Below are 18,734 nucleotides of genomic sequence, written 5' to 3'. Positions count from 1 at the left end.
TTCTTCCCTGTTCCGACATCGCACAGGCCCAAAATTACACTTCCGCCCCCCAGACTGCCTCGCCGCGACCGACGAGCATCCCCTAGGGTTTGCCGGAGCCGCCGTCTCCTCCCCTCCTCGTCTCGTCGGCGGCGATGGCGTCGGAGTCCGTTGCGGCGGTTTCGGCCCCGGCGGCGGCGGCGGCCGGGGGAGGGAAGGACGACGAGCTGGCCGATCTGGTGCGGCGCCTCGTCGACGCCCTCGCGCGCTACTCCGATCGCCTCCCCTTCGACCTCGATCGCCAGGTTCCCCGCTCGGATCTGTCGCCTCCCTCCCGTTAACGTCGCTACAATGATCTGTCTGTCAGTACCTCGTAGCTGTAGCTTAGGATTATTTTTTTATTTTGTTGGCCTGGCCAGCCAGGGTGTGAAAGTGGTTCCATGTTTGGGGGAAAGGCTATGAGTTTAGCTGTGTCTAGGTTGCCTGTTCTACTGCGGTAGCCATTACCTCCGTAGATTGCAAAACTTCAATCGATTAGGTAATGTGTTGCTAGCTGCTTTGCAAGCATCGGGCCCGTAGAAGGTGAACATGATTCACAGGTGTTTACTCTTCAGTGTAAAACACCGGTCCTATATTGCGTGTACCGCGATCAGGTTTGGCAAAAGCCAAAGTATCAGGGATTGCTGTGGTCCTTGTGATTTTGATGTGCCCCTTAGCTGAAAGAATCACTTATCGGTACTATACATAGGAATTGTCGGTTAGCGAGACAGGCGGAAAGTTTTGTCCTAGTATCAAATGTCCCCAAAGGGACGAGAATGACAGAAACTTTCGGAAGGCTACTAGGTGATCTCAAGAGGCGACATACCTCTCTGGTCGGCGATAACGAACCGGTAGCGAACTATTTAATGTTGCAGTATTGTTTTGGTATGCCTAGAGAGTTAAGGTTGTGCTAAGGTTAGATTCACAAAATGGCAAATACTCTGTAATTAATAGAATGCGGCGGTACACATTAATAGACATGAACATGTACGTAAGCACTTCATGCAAGACAGAAAGGCATGTGCCATCTACGTCTTAACTTAACGCTGTTTGAACATCAATATGGTTTCACAAAGTAACTGCAGCACTGGACCGATTGTAGCATTACGTGTTACTGGGCCAGAACAAAAAGATATATAGCATGTTTTGTTTGTTCTCGAGTACAAATTCCCATGGCTTCACATTTTCATGATATGCTGTTTTCTATCCTTGTTACAAGAATTATTCAAGTACTTCCTTCATTTTCCTCCTTCAGAAACTCCGCTCGCTTACCACACTTGCTGCGATCGCCATCACACTCGTGTTTGCCTGGAAACTGTTGAGAGCTCCTCAAGAGCAACCCCGGAGGCCACGCAGACGGGTTGCTCCCTCGCCTAGCAACACCAGCAGTCGATCACGACAAGGTGCATTGACCGGAACGGATGCTTGCTCATCGGCAGATTCAAGAGCACATGAAGCAATCAACCAGCTTTTCCAGCCTGTAAATGTATAGCTTACTTTCTTTGTTGAATATAGTAAAATTATGTTTATGTTTTTATAACCCTGGATTGACAGCTGCTCGTTTCTTGTTCAGCTGACTCTTGAGCAGCTTGTCAGGCATAAACTTAGCGAAGGACGAAGGGTACTACACGGGCCACTGTTTTTTTATAAAATTTCAAGTGTCATGTAACCTGTTGAACCAATTCATGATTTTTACTGATGTGTGGATACCAACTTCAGGTTACCTGTCGGTTACTTGGCGTCATTTTGGAGGAAACAACTCCAGAGGAGCTCCAGGTGGGCACAAATGCTTCTGCAGATATTGGTATTGGTTTTCATGGACTAATGAAAAACTCATGGATGTATACCTTTCTGCAGAATCATGTCACAGTGAGACCTTCTGTCCTAGAGGTTCTTTTGGAAATCGCAAAATTTTGTGATGTCTATCTGATGGAGCGCATTCTTGATGACGAAAGTGGGGTAGGTCCAGAAAGATCGCTCATGTTATCTTGTTACTTATGTTTTGTGCCAGTTACTGCCACCATCATATGCATACGGAATGAATGATAAATAGTTTCCATCCCATTATGGCTCATTGATTGCTGTAGAGTTTGCGTTATTACAAACATGGGGTACACGTTACCTAGCTTAGTCTTTGGAGCAGACCATTGTAACCTGATCCCCGCTCACATGAATCATGATGCAGGAAAAGGTGTTGTCTGCTCTGAGCGAAGCTGGGCTTTTTACTAGCGGTGGTTTGGTAAGAGACAAGGTAAGCTTTCGAATCAGACCTTGTGGACATATAAATATATCATTATTTTAGCATTGGATATGGCCAATACATGTCTGAAATATAACTTCTGTTTCTTGAAATCTATAGGTTCTCTTTTGTAGTACGGAAAATGGCCGTACCTCTTTTGTTCGGCAACTGGAACCTGATTGGCACATTGACTCGAGTCCTGAAATTGTTCACCAGTTATCTGTAAGTCACAAATGCAGTATTGCCCTTTTTCGCCACAACAAACGGGAAGAGTAGTGTCGTGAAATATGGTTTTGATTTGTTATTTCCTGTTGCAGAGGTTTATCAAATATCAGCTGCACATATCGCCACAACAAACGGAAAGAGCAGCGGCCAATGTTTTCAGCTCTACAAGCTTGGAGCAGTTCTTTGGAGGCCTTGATCAGAGATGATACAATGAGATAGGGTTGGAACATTTACATGGCGTGTTTCTTCTGAAATCTAACTTATAATGAATGTCTGATATATGCTTATGATTACACTCTTATCTTTTGAATGCTCATATTTGCAGGGTAATGACTCCAGCGAGCAGTGGCATAGTGAGAACAAAGAGGAAAACCATTGTTCATTTTTTCCTGAATGATGTAATTCGTTTTTCTTGTATTATGTGTAAAAGTCTTCTGACAATACTAAGCTTGTTCTGTGTTGCCCATAAGCTATGGGAAGAGATAGCACCTGTAGCATAACTCATGTATCAACTGTGTCCATGTATAACTAAAATACTTCACAGTTGTCAAAATGTTATGCGCTCCGTATTTAAAAAAAAATTGCGTGTCATCCTCCTGTTGCAGCTTGCAGCAATTTCGGAAGGAAATAAAAAGCTATTCTGGATTGAACAATACATTCAATGCCACATATGCATCCCAGCGTGGCACTAGAACGGATATATGAAATTTATCAAAAGCAAAATCTAGCATTTGCTGTCCAATTCAAGAATCTCTACACCTGCTAAGAGTTTTCGATTTGTTTATATGTAATAACTTGATGAATATCTACCAGCTGCCCTAAAAGCCTTGAGGGCAGCGCTACTACGTCAACAACCAATGCTGCCCAGAGCAACACAGCCGAAATTAGAATGAAAAGAAGAGACATGAAGCAAAGCAGAGAGAACAGCTCACGGAATATAAATTTTGCACAGAATTGTAAAATCTGTACAAAAGACGCTACATTTGGCACAAACTACTTATTAGATTGCTGGATTCATCATCATAAACTCAAATAAACAAAATGGCACCGATAGATAGCAACCAGCGGCACATAAATCTGGCATCCATTCATCTATTCCAACAGAACCCATACATCCGTAAGGAAGCAGGAAGTTTTAACTATCATGACTTAGGCATGCATGCCACTGCCTACATGCATCTGTATAATTTGGTGCCCACGCATCAATCAAGATGTTACACATTTCAACAAACTGTTGCTCGCTGTAATCCTCCTATTGCAGCTTTGCAGCAATTTCAGAAAAGGAATAAAAATGGCTATTCTTGTTTGAAGCATGCAATGCCAGTCTCTAATTTCTCAACATAAAAAAAGCAAAATGAAGTATTACTTCAAGGTCAAGCATCTCGATCCTACATTCTGTAGTATTCAAGATCTCCAATGACACAAACTACAGATATGTAAGACATCTTGATTATTCAGTAAAGTTGGACAAAACAGAACCCAACACCACCTCAGATCAGAATACCATCATCTTGTTCTTTCTTCAAATCCTACCCTTACATTCTGGAGTTGTCAAAGTACCAAGTGGCATAAACTACAAGCAAGATGCACTATGATAACGACCAAAATCTCTAGCAAGTCAAGTCTGTCTCGTTCAGTTGGGCTTTTCTTCCTGGCACTTGGAGCATGTGCATGTGAATCCATAATCTGCGAGCTCGGCCTGCCGCTCCTCGTATGGAAGATCTTCATCAATGTAGGAAATAGTAATCTACAGCATTGGAGTGTCAGCACGTGGTAGAACAATTTGGCCAGAGTTTCTTTTGTCGGAATTTTAAGAGGATTTTACATAGCGCTAGAAACGACGTACCTCGTCTCCCTTGCTGATAGGCCCCAGAGCAAGTATCACTGCGTGACCGTCATTATCCTGCAGACAGTATTTCAGCAGATCTTATCAGCATTGCTGGCCGGCAGTTTGGTAGGAAAATGGGCTAATCAGCTGGAAGGAAAATATACATCACCTCGTCTCTCTTAAATGCTTTAGCATTTGGACAGCATGAATGATTCATGCAGCTTTGCAAAGGAAAGAATGCCGTCCCTGGAAACAAAACAAAACACATAAAATCTATTTTAAAAAGGCACACAGCAGTGCACTGAAGGAGTAATCAAGAGGATGAACTTGTACGTACCATCACAAGGAACTGCATAGTCATCACCTAGAGCATCTAGAAATGGCATCGTCACCTTCTCAGCTTCCTCCTGGAATACATTGCATTTCAGATTAAGAAAGCAATTATGCAAGTGCAAGAGTTAAAAAAATCACATAGAATAAATTAAGACCACCATCAAACAAACCTTCTTATCATCTGGAAGATCATAAATATGTATGAAATAGTCTTCAACTGGCGATGCAACGACCAAATCACTGGAACGAAAAAGGTGGAAGTATGACTGGAGTGACTATTCAAGTCAAATGCGGCCTTACATTTGCTTTTGGTAGTAAAAGGTAGAGAGAAATACAATTGACAAGAATATATATAATTCTCAAAATGAAATAGGGGAAAGCATATTTACTTACAGATTGTTCAGCTCAAACATGCCAATTATATGGCCATACACCTCAAGGGAAAACACTAGTCAAGTTAAGGTAACTTGAATGAAAAAGATAACTACTTATGATATGGGAAACTGAAACAAATCTTGTAACAGCTAAAAAGGATACATGGCGCACACTCAGCGTCGAAGATCGCATCCTTCAGAAGTTGCAGTGACTGCAAAAGACAGAAGTCATGATCAGTCCACCAGTGGATGAAAGTAAAACAGGCCACTTGTGCACTTATCACATCCCCATTGTATATTTTCTCAAGTAATATGTCGACATAGTTACCGTAAATGCTAGATCCCTTATTTCCCGCCTAAATGAATCTTCACCAGAAGCATCAACATCCTGAGGCAAAGCAATATAATCCCACCATCTGCAATCACAAGATATTTTGCACAAATCAGGGTAGTTATTTTAAGCAATAATGAATCAGTAGTAGAAATGATGCTTAGAATTCAAAATTGATATCCCAGTGTAACCCAAAACAAGGGAGACAAAATGATACATCCAGCCACAGGTATCAGTTAAAACAATAGGACAAGCGGTTACCAATAGAGGAATATAAACTTTGAAGCTTTTACCTCTTTTTGAAGCCCATGGAAAGTGGTTTCCAGGCTTCCATAAGCAAAGAAAAGTTTGATCCAGCTAATTTGTTTTGAAAGTCATGCTGCTTTTTGAGTTTCTTGTACCTCAACAGGGTGAAAGTGATAGCCTGGCATATGAAAAGTATGAGTTCATGCATGAGAATCAGGAAACCATAGATGAGTTGCAGTTAGTACATAAGGGAGTGCATTTCTTCTTTTGTTTATTTTATCTGCTACTATTGATATAGCTAGTCTTGAGCAATAAGGTACTAAAGATCAAGAAAGTTGCAGTTTGAACATTCAGACGAACACTAATGACTGACATCGTATCAACTCAAAGTTGATGCCAAAAGCATTGGCCTTAGACGCTGGCTAGGTACCTATTTTCTAGTCTTCGAATACATTAATGAAAACACCAGTTGGACAATGATAGAAAATGAGAAACTAAAATGAACATTTGTACATCACATTTTGGCGCTTAGCTTAACAACCAAGAAATAAAAATGGACATCTATGTCCCTAAAGTGAGAAAACAAAAAGTATCCTAAGCATATTAAAGATATGTCTATCACATACCTTGGCAGCAACCAAGAAAATATCATTGGTTCCTGAAAACAAAGAATGCGTATTATCAGATGTCAGCTTGATGACCTCAATCGCTACCATAGTTGATCATGGCTGAATTGATATAACATACATGCCATGAATGACGCTTAGATAATACATACAAGGAGTACTGCTAGCTTACCATTAGCATGCTCTATGAATTTGTGAAGAGCAGATCTTCGGGATGGTTCAGTGTTGGAGCCAGCACAGAGCAAAGAATGGTAGGATTCCCAATCAGAATCAGCACATGATTGGCTACACAAGAATTACCAAGTTAACGTTTCCTCAAGTTTCCAAAATAAAAACTAATGCTTTATCAAGATAAACATTTACTGAAGGAACAATAACAAAGATCATATGCAAGTTGTGCATGACACAATCAGGTTCAGAATTTAACATGGGCTACAGAGAAAATAACAAGCTAACATTTTCTCAAGTTTCCAAAAAAATGTTTTCTCAAGATAACAAGTTACCCAAGGAACAATAAGTTATATGGTCTATACATGACACAATCAGATTCAACTTCAAGAAAGAATACAAAGTTTTACATGACGCAATTAGGTTCAACTTTTAACATGATCGCCACTATAACTTATGATGAAACATGGATATCAAACATTTACAGTCAAAAGATTTATGCCTCAATAAACATTCCAAATATCTCTGAATATGAAGTCAAAGAACAGGTGAAATTGCATAAGAACTCAAACCTGCAGTAGCGTTTTTCCTCACATCCATGGCAAGAAACAACTTCTGGTAAAGCAAAATGATCTGAGAAAGGCAGTGACGTTTCACCAGTTATGAGTGATTCTATGACTTCTAGCGGCAAATCTTCACTATTTCCCTTTGTTACACCAGGAGAGCCAGTGCTCGATCCCGATTCACTTCCATGGCAGTGTCTCTCACTATGGCAGCCAATGCTTGAACCAGCGTTTTGCAAGTACAGTCTTTGCCCAATCTGGAACTCTATAGAACCAATGAAGCGGAAGCAGTAACTACACACGACACAGTCAATCTGCAACAGAACACATAAAATAGATATAATATTCCTAGGAGCAACAGTTCACATAAAAATGGAAACAGGAGTGCACATTGGAGCAATTTTGAGAGCAAGTGCACCTTGTTAAGACTGTGTTGCGCGCCAACCAACATTTGATCCTTCAGAATAAGGTCATCTTCAGCGAAATCCTTGTTTGCAAAAACACCTGCAAGAGCCCGTTGGTTCAAATGGTTTGGCTTTTAACTCACACCAAGTTGTAGATAAGCACCGTATTTACAGGATTGCTAGCCCATATGACATATGGTGAGTATTTATTCAGTAGCAGTACCTTTCCCGTGCTTGCCGTTGTAGTTCACTCTTACACCGTCATGCTTCTTAGACTGTATGAGCTCATCATAGTATTCCTGAAACGTCAAAACAGAGGTATCATGGCTATGTTGTCGAATGTGAGCCACAAACCCTTGGCAATACTTGATCTAAATGACAAGGCAGAGCAGACAAATAAAAGTAAAATCCACCCATAATCTGCCACACAGCAATGAGCACAGCACTGTTTCCATTCTTCATGATCTTAAAATCACACTGAACTGAATTCATTACACGCAAACTACCGGAATGCTAAAAATAGACACCTCGGATGCCAAATTTGCACCCCAGTGAAGAAAATAACCAGCTTATAAACACCAGTCATTCAAACTTAGCATACATAAGATTATTCCCATTCTGCCATAATCTTAACATCACACTGAACTGAATTACCTACACACACTAGCTACTGGAATGATAAAAAGAGACACCTTGGATCTTAAAGTTGCACTTCAGTGAAGAAAATAGGTTAATCAAAGGGTAAATGTTGCAGATAATTAAGAGCCACACATTTCGACTCAAATCTTTGTCTGAAAGGTAGCAGCTGACCTTCCTCTCTCATCTCACACACCCACAAATCATTCCATGGCGACAGAAAAGAAGAAAAAGCATGTCCTCCTATACTAGCAAGACTGAACAAATCAACAAGCCACAAGTACCACCACCCAAAAATGCCCCCATCCCATCACAACATCAGTTCATCCCCGAAATTGGCACCGCGAAGAAGCCCAATCCAACTCCTCCCACCAAACAAGCAGCCTCCACGAGGCAGATAAGTATAATTAACTGGTCCTCAAGCAACCGGGCTCACTCAGCAGACCAGGAAGAGGGATAAGGAACGGAACGGAATGGAAGGGGAGGGGAGGGGAGGTACCTGGGCGGGCTGGAGAGGCGGGGTAGCTAGGAGCTGGGCGATCTGGGGGGCGAACTCCCTGTCCAGATCGCATGGGCTGGCGCCGCCGCTGCCCCGAGCCATGCCGCCGGAGTTCGCTGGTGCTGTCTGCCGCCAGTCCTGGCTTCTGCCGCCGCTGGTTGCTGGTCGCTGGGTCCTGGGGTTTTGGGAGGTTTGTAGCGGTAGGTTTCGTTGGGGCCAAGATTGGTGTTTGGGCCATGAAGGCGTAAAGTAGGTTTCGTTGGGGACAAGATAAGTGTTCAGCACGGAATACGCGTTCGATCTACGAAAGCGAATCAGTCGTTCCCAGCAAGTTCAACATCCGGTGAGTTTAGCCAAGATTTAAAATACTACGTAGCACACTATTTCTTCCCTAACAGCACGTTATAATATATCTGAAGAATTCACACTAAATTTTAATAATCGTGTTTGCTATGATACTATTTGTGAAATAGCGTGCAATATCGCCCTAAATATCATAGCATTAGCACACTATTTTCTTCAGTCTATTGGTCCAAGGACTCAAGTTCTCCTCCTCAAGGAAATAAAAAAGAATTTTATTTTTCATTTGTCGTGGTGATGAACTACAATGTGTTGGTTTCTCTTCTGAACCGAATTATATCCTTTGTTTTTTGCCAAAATCCTTTTATTTTTTATTTTTAGGCGATATATGGTATTTTTCAAAACGATATTTAAAATATAGTATGCTATTTCATAATCTCATATAGCGTGTATAGCTTTTGCAGAAAGGCCGCCGCTATTTCATTTAGCATGCTATTTTAAACCTTGATTTTAGCTAGGTTCGAAAATGTAAATGCAATATGTGTATGATTTTTATGACAAAAATCACAAACATATGTGAGTGCTAATTTAATATAAATTATTACAGTGACTTTATGTCATTAGATTATTATTATATTAATTGCAGGTCAAACCCTTGCTTAGTGGAATCAAATATCAGATTCATTTTGGATCAGATGGAGTACTAGGTAGATCGAAAATGTTCATACAGACAAGAGATATTTTTCCCATCTGCAATTTGAGATTGTATTGTTAGCATATGAGATTATGAGTGTCGCGCAAGATAATCTAACTTCTAATTTGTATAACTACCTCTGCAACGATGTTTGTTCGATGTGGTCAGACCGAAACACACTTGTCAGACTAGATTGAGTCCCTACATTTCACCAGTTCACAAGAAGCGACCAAGCAACAGTAACTCTCAATTTACAAAACCCAACATCACAGATACCCTCACTTCTACCTGATTTTTCAGGCGCGAATGTTACTTGACCTTTGCCGACAGCATCGGCCTTGTAGTCTCCTTGCCAGGCATCCACTGAAAGCTTCAGCTCCCCATCCGCTTCGACAGGAACAACACACCGCGAAAGCTCGATTGCGCCATCATTGGCAATTGTTACCGTTCCGTCACGAGAATCAAGCAGCACCATCTCCAGATCATCGAGACTAGCCATCCGTGCAACAAATCGCCCGTGATGGTGAGTTGGCCAGGATCCCTCAATGACCTGGACTGAGATAGTAGCCTCCACTGTTCGTGCAAGATGGCCAACAGTCACCTCGACTGTGCTTAGCTTAGAAGAGTATGTGTGGCAGTGAACTCCTTGGCAACGTTCACCCGGAGCCGGAGGATAGTACTTTTCCTCGATGAGCAGAAGGCTTAAGAGTTTATCTTGAGATGGTGTGTCACCCTTCACTTTTAGCTCGACCTCATAGTTCACAGGATCAATCATCACGACAGCACGGGTAGGACCGGTCAACGACAGAGAGGCATCCTGCATTATGATAGTTCCAAATTAATCAAATTTGGATTCTTAGTGAATAAGAGAACTGAACATGAAAATACAGTAAAATTTCACTGATTAATACTGTTCTAAAGTGAGACTGCCACTGCTGGAAGAAAATTTAACATGAACTTTACTGGTTAATCTTCCCAACAGAACAAAGTGTCTTGCATGCCTAGCCCCACTAAAAGACAGGCCCTAACAGCTGGAAACAAGACTCAAAGCAACATATCATACCATCCAGGGTTCTAGTCTCTATTAGAAGGAAGCAAGAGAAATACGTAACTTAAAAGAGTGGTTTGTCTCTGTTCTAATGGAGGTTTACTTGGAAAAACATTCACATGACTGAGATAGTGCACAATGAAATCCTGACAAAAAATGGCCACTATCAAACCAGGGGATGCCCAAAAGCTGGTAAGCTAGGTGAATTCTGATTGCAACCACAGCAGTTGCCCAATAGTTGAAAAGACAGCCACGCTTGTTGTTCGAATACGTCCCGCCCCATGCCATAATACAATATAACATATCTTTTCTACAGTTTGCAGGAAAAGTAATAAAAATAGATGAACACAAATAATTCTCGTAGCCATTAATGACAAGGCTCCTTCATCCCTTTTAAGAAAGACCGCCGATGTGCTTAAAATGCACCAGACATAAGCTGATTTGTGAACTACTTGCTTTCTAAAGTACGACTTGTTTCCGATGTATACAAGGCATGGTCAAACCGTGATGGCTCGCTCTAACTCATACTACACCACTTTATCAGAGATGCTTAATTTCAAAAGCGCCTTCATTATGTATGTCATTTGTACCATACAATGTTGTGCAACTGTGCTACAGGAAATAATAAAACCCAAAACTGCAATGCACCATGGAAAGCACAAGGTGACGCCCAGATACCGTTGTCAGAAGTTTTGATCAAGCACTGTAAAAACATGTACAGATCATGGCCGGTTGAGCTTAGACTAATGTCTTGCACAGTTGCACCTACCATACTAAAGTCACCCAAATGTGCTTCAACTATAAATTCTGGCAAATTCATATTTGCCTTTCAACTATGAACAGTTTATTTCCATTCTCTTGCATTGCATGTTTGCACAGGCTCAGCTATCTATGAATTTAATTCAACCAAAAATATTACAAAAAGTAAATATAATTTGCAGGGAGTAACAAAGGTTGGTCATCATGTGAAAGATACCCATTCAAAGAAGTTCGTCAATTGATCTAACTGAATTGTCTAGGACCGATACTTGAAAAAACTTATGCATACACCAACTGAAATGCACATTAATTTAGCTACAACCAGTCGTAAGCATATATGAAATAATTATTTGTGACCATTAGCCTATAAACGTCTGACAGAATCAAGTACGAGGTTGAATCATATACCTCTGGGGTGAGCTTCTGGCAATTGTCTCTGGTGCGGTTGAAGATGAGGTTTCGATTGCGGTCTAGTGAATCCCGTGCAGCAACTATGCCGTATACATCAAGTGGCCACTCCAGGGAATCCTTTAGTTGTGTCACCTTCACCGAGAAGATGACCACAGAGTCAGCATAGCCAACGCCGGCAGAGGGCGGCGGCTGATCGTCGGTGAATCGCATCGGTGGAATAGACGCTGCACGCAGCAGGATAAAAAATTCAGACAAGTAGTTCAACCATGACCAATCATCAAACAAATCGAGACCTCGAGAGGAATCAGCCGGAAGACCCGTGGAATCAGTGCTTACTGGTGTCCTCGTAGGAGCCGTGGGAGCGGGAGAATATCTGGATCCAGCACTCGCGGTAGCGCGCCGCCTTGGCGCCCTCCGGGTCCTCTTTATTTGCCGCTTCCGCCGCCGCGTCCGCCGCCGCCTCCGCGGCCTCCTGCTCGCGGTGTTTCTCCGCGGTCGCTTCCCGCAGCAGGCGGTCCTTCCTCGTCCACTTGTCCTCGCGGTTACCCCTCGCCGCTTTCCACTGCCTGCGGTTCATCCTCGGCGGCTTCGGTTCTTCGGCGATCTCCGCCACCGCCTCCATCGACGCCGGCGTCGGAGAAGAGGCAAAAGCTCGGGCCGTTTGGACCGGCGGAGTTGGAGAGGAGCACGGCTGCACGGGATCAGAAGCGGCCCATTAGGAACGGCGCATTGACGGGCCACAAGTAGCTAAGTCATATGTTACAGCCCAGAAGAACTTTTTTCTAGATTAATCATTCCATTAACCAAACTGCCCTGTTTTTCTTTTCAAAAAGAAAACTGCCACCTCAAAAAAGATAGAAAAAGAACAACCTGCCGAGGCATGGCAAGCAAATCCAGCTTGCCGCGCGTGATGGTAGCCTTCACTATTTGTGGATCACGTCGGACCATTTTGCCTATATCGTTATGCACAGCACCAGATATGACTTACCGACGCTGATGGTGTACTGCACCGAATCCGTTTCACCGACCGACGTCCTTAACGTGGTCCTCAAGATGCCGAATATTCGCATATGAAGCCGCGACCTAGATAACCATATTTCTCACTACGAATTTTGTCCCGTGTTAACAGTATAACAGGTTTAAGCTTATCGTGATCAAGTGTTGTGTTAATGCAAAATTTTAAGTCTCGGCATGTTATTTGCATTCCGTGCTCTAAAAGTCGTGCCATTATGATTTCTAAGGCTGGTGCCAATGTATCACGCCCTATAGCCTCGCCACGTCAGCTTTTACCCTCACTCTCACCCCACTCTCACCCCACGGTGCTAGTGCACGGGCTATAGTGCCAGCTCTCACTTCTCTCTCCTCCACATTAGCTTTTCTCTCTCCTCGACATGAGCATTTCTTTTTCAGATTACAACATTCAAAATAATGCAAGAAAATTATTTTATTCAACTAAAATTGTTACCGATTACATTATAAAAAAAATTACATAAAAATTTGAAAAAATTACATAAAAATTTGAAAAAATTACATAATCTAGGCATTAGCCCACACATGCTCAATCAAATCATGCTGGAGCTGTGTATACATCGGTGAGTCCCTCATTTCGTTGTCCATCTGAATCCTGGCTGCTAGGCTTGGTGGTGCATTATTGTGTATCGCAGGGCCGACATTGGAATCAACTGTCTCATAGATGTTCTCCAAATTTGTATCACGCTCATCGTCGATGATCATGTTGTGCAGAATGACACATGCACGCATGATCAACCCAAGAGTACGCCTCGAGTAGGAGCGTCCCGGACCTACTAGAATGTTGAACCTAGCCTTCAGCACTCCAAAGGCACACTCGACATCTTTGCGCCAAGCTGATTGAGCAGCAGTGAACAGTCGATGTTTTTCACTTTGTGGAAGAGTAACACCTTTCATGAACACCGGCCAGGAGGGGTAGATGCCATCGGCAAGGTAGTAACCATAGGTGTACTCGTGTCCATTCACCGTGAAGTTCACTATGGGTGCTTCTCCCCTAAGCACATCAGTGAACAACAGCGACTGGTTGAGTACATTGATGTCGTTGTTGGACCCGGCCACTCCAAAAAAGGCATGCCAGATCCAACGATCATACGACGCAGCGGCTTCTAAGATTATGGTAGGGTGTTTGATGTCTCCCCTTGTGAATTGACCGGCATGCGCCACTGGGCAGTTCCTCCACTGCCAATGCATGCAATCGATGCTCCCTAACATGCCCGGAAAGCCACGCTCCTCGGCTTTCGCTAACAGACGCTGAGTATCCTCGACAGTTGGTCGATGGCAAAATTGTTCCCCATAACAGTCAATGATGCCTTCACAGAATCTATCTAGACAATCTGATGAAGTTTGTCTAGCTAACTTAAGCCACTCATCTATCGTATCTGCAGCGGCTCCATAAGCTAATAAACGCAAAGCCGCAGTACACTTTTGTAGGGGAGAAAAACCAGCACGGTTGAGAGCATCAACTCTTTGGGTGAAATACGGAGAGTATTCACCCAATCTATCCACAATGCGTAGAAAAAGGGATCGCCTCATCCGATACCTTCGCCGAAAGAAGCTAGGAGGATAATTACAATCGTCGGCAAAGTAGTCCTCGTAGAGCCGATCGTGGGCACCCAGACGATCACGCCTGATGAACTCTCGGCGGCGTCACGGCCGTCTTGGCTCCGCCTCGAGGTTGAGCATCGCCTCCTCATACTCCGCCTGGAATGCACCGATCATATCACCCTCCATTCTGTCGCTCGAACTGCTGCTAGACGAAGACATGGCGTTGAGAGGAGTGGAAATGGAGAGTGGAGGAGATGAAGTGAGGTGTGGAATGAGTGAAACCATATGGGGGTATTTATAGGGGGTGGGGATGGAATTTTGGGGTTTTTGGCTTTTTTCGAATTTTTTGAGCCAGCAACGGCTACCCCAACGGCTAGCTGACGTGGACGAATCAGATCGCGCCATGTCAGCTAGCCGTTACCCCCTCCCTCTCGCCCCGCCTCTCGCCCCGACCTGCCAACGTTGTCGCCCCCTCTCGCCCCCAGCGCGGGCAGCAGCCGGGCGGTAGCGGGCGCAACCGCCGGGCGGTGGATCCACCGCCCCGCGCTGCCGTCTCGCCCGCCTCTCGCCCCTACGCGGGCGGTACCGCCGCCGCTCCAGCCCGCGTTGGCACCAGCCTAATGCTACCACAATAGTTGCTTCCCTATGGTGTGGTTCCTTGAAAATTTCAAAGCACTCAACATGGTTGTTTATATTTCATGTTTAGAAGTTATACCATTGTAATTTCTAGCTTGCTCAACATGAGGTATAAAGTAGTTTTCTTCTATTTTGTAGTTTATCAAAAAAATTAAGTCATTGTATATGTTGTGTTGCATTTCCAGCTCTACAACTACAAGTCATGCCATTTTAATTTATATTTGGCTCGTACTAAGCTACCACTGTAGATGCCTTCTATTATGTAGGTCATGCCAATTTTCGGCCAGTCACTCGGCAATGCCCACCATGAGGGGCTTAGGGTTGACGGAATCCTGCAGGCTAGCACGAGACATCAGATACCAAACAAACGGGAAGAGAGATTTACCCAGGTTTGGGGCCCTCGATGAGGTAAAACCCTTACTTCCTGCTTGTCTGATCTTGATTATCGAATATGTCGAGTTACAATGGGGTAGCCGATAGGATGCTATTGGTCGACTCGCCGAGAGACAAGGATTCTAGGTTTCTAGCTCTAATTTGCGGGGATTCTACGTATTGATGTTGTGTTGTTCGGCAGGCCCCCTCCTGGCCTTCATATAGCAAGTCGGGTCTCGAGAGTCCTGTCCGAACTCGACTAGGTTACAACGAGATCTACTCTAGCCTTTCCTTTACTGATATCTTCTTGCCTTGTTCATCAAGAATCCATCTTCTGGTAAGTCTCCTTTGCTGGAACCGATGTATAGGCCCACCTTGGTTGTTGGGTAATCTTCATGGGCCCTGTAATATCCCAGGATTTCAGACGTTTGCGGTGTAGAATTAGAAAATGGATGTGCATTGCATCGCAAAACTAGGGGAAATTTTGATTGCATAAAACCTAAGAGGGAACAAGTTTCTCTCTCGACACCAGCTAGGATTAGGGTTTAGAGAGTGCGACAAACTTGGACATGATCTCTTTTGAATTAGGGTTTGGAAAAGGAGGAAACACTTGAATTCAACACTTATAGTTGAGTGATTGCATTTGAAATGAGTTTGAATGGAATTTCAAACTTAAACAATACAAAAAATAAAAAGACAAGTATCAATTCAACAAATAATATTATATTTGGATAATACAAACAATAAAAGAATAGATATATATTACAATAATCTCATTAGAGAAACATTGAGCTTTATTGATCATCACACAAGATACATTGTCTTTACAATATCCAAATATAATAATCATTACATAACCATTTCAGAAATCGATAAAAGAAAAAGAAAATGGAAAAATTACAATGAATTGAATAACTAAGCTAAGCTAAACCTATCTACATTCTTGATCTTCTTGATCATCCAGTAGAAGGAGAACCTCTTGATCATCCTGGATCCCTGCATAAGAACACAAACAAGAAATGCACATTGTTGCCAAGTGGCAATGCCACTTGGAAGGTTAGAAAGAATGGAATTATGAAGGATAAGACCAGACCAGCCGAGCTGATCCACAAGAGTCCCAAGTTCCAACATGGAACCACACAGGCAGCTCACAAGGTTGTGTGCATGCACACCAGCACACACAAGCCAGGGGAGTCACCAAACTGCACCAGGCCTTGTTGTCGACCAGGGAAGCAAGGCAAGGTTGATATAAAACCTTTTCATCACAAAACCCTAGCCATTCATCGACTAAGCCAGCCAAAGCCAGCAAGAACACCAAGAACACAAGAACAGTAGTGTTCCAGTTTTTTTCCACAAAGAAGAAGTGATTGTTGAACAAAAAGATGGAGTAGCACCAGCACAAGCCAGCAAGGAGGAGCAGGGCAAGCACCAGTCAACCAAATAGAAGCAATCCTCTACATTAGCAAAACCTATCAGCTGGAGTGAGGTATACCATTGAAACATGAACAAACCAGATGGTTTTGTTCATATTATTGCACAACCATGCTACACACAAACACACAAGGTGGATAAAACCTGTTTGATCATCACTTGGTCATAGACCAAGTGTAACCTGGTGGAAATGGAAAATACTAGGAACGAATCAAGCACATGACCATGGTTATGCCAACCAGACCAGTGGTAGCATCTTCCAAATGGAAATAGGAAGGAAACCATCCCAGATACTTAACCCAAACCTACCACACTACACTAGCTAGCCCTTTGACACCATCAGATAAAAGCAGAATTATATGTATCTACAATTATTTTTCAACATCAAAAGCTGCTGGCAATCAAATATGATCACCGGCAAGCATTTATCCATTCACAGCAAGCCAACGTAGGTGGGAGATACCAAAGCAGCAGTTGATTACTGCTAAGTCCAACTTAACCACACAAAACCATCCAACCACATCAAGCCCTACACACTTATCATTACCTAGACGGGTTCAAAATGGAGCTTGGGTCCCCAACAGAAGTTGGTATCCCTCTAGCTCAAGCAAATATAGCACAAGAGTCATCACTGCACAACAGTTCATCTCATTTATCCATTGATACATGATAAACTGCATAGATAAATGAAGTAATTAACTGACAAGTAACGAAGGCACTTGCTAATCATCAACTAGAGCACTGCAAGCACATACACATGCTTTACCAAGCACAAGCATCCACCAGCACATGGCGAAATGTTATGCAATAGCACAGTTATCCATCAGTAATCACAGAGAGATACCACAGTGAGCCAGTATCAAGCAAATGGTGATCATATGATCACCAGAGCTTGCAAGAACAAGCTAGAGCATCTGTAACTCACTGGAGTTACTGAATTTCTACAGATAAGCAAACATTGCATCAACAAAAATTATATAAATAATTTTATAATTGTATCTAGAAGCATATCATCAAGGAATTGATGCATATGGACAGCAGCAAAGCCAAGCAGAGCCATACCATGAGCTAGAGCTCAATAATCATCACAGAGGCAGTACTGGCACTTGCTAAATACAAGAACTGCTTGCAGCAGTAAGCCAGGGAAGCAAGAACAGAGGCAGGCACATATGATTTGAGCAACAGCAGTAGCTAGGGCTAGCCAAGCAAGCATCTAAGCAACCAGTAGCATAGCAGCAACCATAGCATATCCAGTAGCACAGTAGGAAACAAGTAACAGCAGCCAGAGCATGACAAATAGAGCAGTAGCAGCAGCTAACAACAACAACAGTTCATGCATTAGAGCAATAGCAGCAGCAAGCCCAACAATGGCAGCAGCACGGCATGGCCAGCATTCCAGAGAGGGAGGCTTGGCCAGTGACCCCAGAGCTTGGAGAAGAAGAGGAGAAGAGAGAGGGGTAGCAGGAGATGTGTACCTGGAGCCGAAGCGATGCAGGCGTGTCCATGGCGTCACGGCAGGCCAAGCCACGACCAAGCCATGGCTACCCTGAGCACAGTAGCTCCGCCGCACCATCAGCGAGCCCTGAGCACCACCATGGCGCCCAGGAACACCAGCGCGACGAGAATCACCGCGAGCACCGCAACCCTAGTTGCAGTAGGGGGTCGATGACGAGCGGAGGTGACCAGATCTTCCAGATCGAAGCGGATAGGAAGAGGCGGCGTCACCAGATACTTCGATTGCGACCAACCACGCCGCTAGGGACCGCCGAAGACGGCCGGGGAACACCGGTGATGGCGCTGGCAACGCAGCGTCGCGAGAGAGGAAGGGGAATTAGGGTTAGGTCGAGGAAAGGAGGATGCGAGCGAGTGAGCCGGTTGGGCCGAGCTCAACGGGCTGGTCCAACCAAACCACTCGGTCGGTCTGACCAGTGGGCCCAGGGAGGGGCAAAATGGTCATTTGACCATGGGATTTATTCTAGATTTGAAAATAAATCTAAAAACACTAGAATAACTATAAAA

At 43.6% G+C, this 18,734-nt stretch overlaps 4 protein-coding genes across 4 annotated transcripts; 1 reads left to right on the top strand and 3 right to left on the bottom strand.

Annotated features, from left to right (window-relative positions):
• Positions 1–3,035, top strand: LOC127336074 (peroxisome biogenesis protein 22). The gene is made up of 9 exons (XM_051362839.2): positions 1–284; positions 1,274–1,504; positions 1,592–1,639; positions 1,738–1,794; positions 1,876–1,977; positions 2,204–2,269; positions 2,378–2,479; positions 2,575–2,702; positions 2,808–3,035. The coding sequence occupies exons 1-8, from the start codon at positions 135–137 to the stop codon at positions 2,686–2,688; spliced, it is 870 nt and encodes a 289-aa protein (XP_051218799.1). The 5' UTR covers positions 1–134; the 3' UTR covers positions 2,689–2,702; positions 2,808–3,035.
• An 878-nt stretch (positions 3,036–3,913) lies between these two features.
• Positions 3,914–8,708, bottom strand: LOC127336075 (histone-lysine N-methyltransferase ATXR2). Its single transcript, XM_051362840.2, has 15 exons — positions 8,491–8,708; positions 7,579–7,654; positions 7,370–7,455; positions 6,961–7,265; positions 6,393–6,505; positions 6,221–6,252; positions 5,642–5,772; positions 5,346–5,433; positions 5,181–5,229; positions 5,037–5,091; positions 4,814–4,883; positions 4,648–4,717; positions 4,480–4,556; positions 4,329–4,385; positions 3,914–4,229 (listed from the first exon to the last, which is right to left on the bottom strand). The coding sequence occupies exons 1-15, from the start codon at positions 8,590–8,592 to the stop codon at positions 4,116–4,118; spliced, it is 1,425 nt and encodes a 474-aa protein (XP_051218800.1). The 5' UTR covers positions 8,593–8,708; the 3' UTR covers positions 3,914–4,115.
• An 873-nt stretch (positions 8,709–9,581) lies between these two features.
• On the bottom strand, positions 9,582–12,409 carry LOC127336077 (uncharacterized). Its single transcript, XM_051362841.2, has 3 exons — positions 12,039–12,409; positions 11,700–11,926; positions 9,582–10,301 (listed from the first exon to the last, which is right to left on the bottom strand). The coding sequence occupies exons 1-3, from the start codon at positions 12,322–12,324 to the stop codon at positions 9,693–9,695; spliced, it is 1,122 nt and encodes a 373-aa protein (XP_051218801.1). The 5' UTR covers positions 12,325–12,409; the 3' UTR covers positions 9,582–9,692.
• An 829-nt stretch (positions 12,410–13,238) lies between these two features.
• On the bottom strand, positions 13,239–18,220 carry LOC127329413 (uncharacterized). Its single transcript, XM_051355933.2, has 3 exons — positions 18,191–18,220; positions 16,216–16,280; positions 13,239–14,358 (listed from the first exon to the last, which is right to left on the bottom strand). The coding sequence occupies exons 1-3, from the start codon at positions 18,218–18,220 to the stop codon at positions 13,239–13,241; spliced, it is 1,215 nt and encodes a 404-aa protein (XP_051211893.2).
• Between the last annotated feature and the right edge of the window lie 514 nt (positions 18,221–18,734).

This window comes from Lolium perenne, chromosome 2 (genome assembly GCF_019359855.2).
Source record: "Lolium perenne isolate Kyuss_39 chromosome 2, Kyuss_2.0, whole genome shotgun sequence".
Classification (NCBI taxonomy): domain Eukaryota; kingdom Viridiplantae; phylum Streptophyta; class Magnoliopsida; order Poales; family Poaceae; genus Lolium; species Lolium perenne.
The sequence above is the reverse complement of the archived record's forward strand: the minus strand, read 5'-3'. Positions and strand labels throughout refer to the sequence as shown.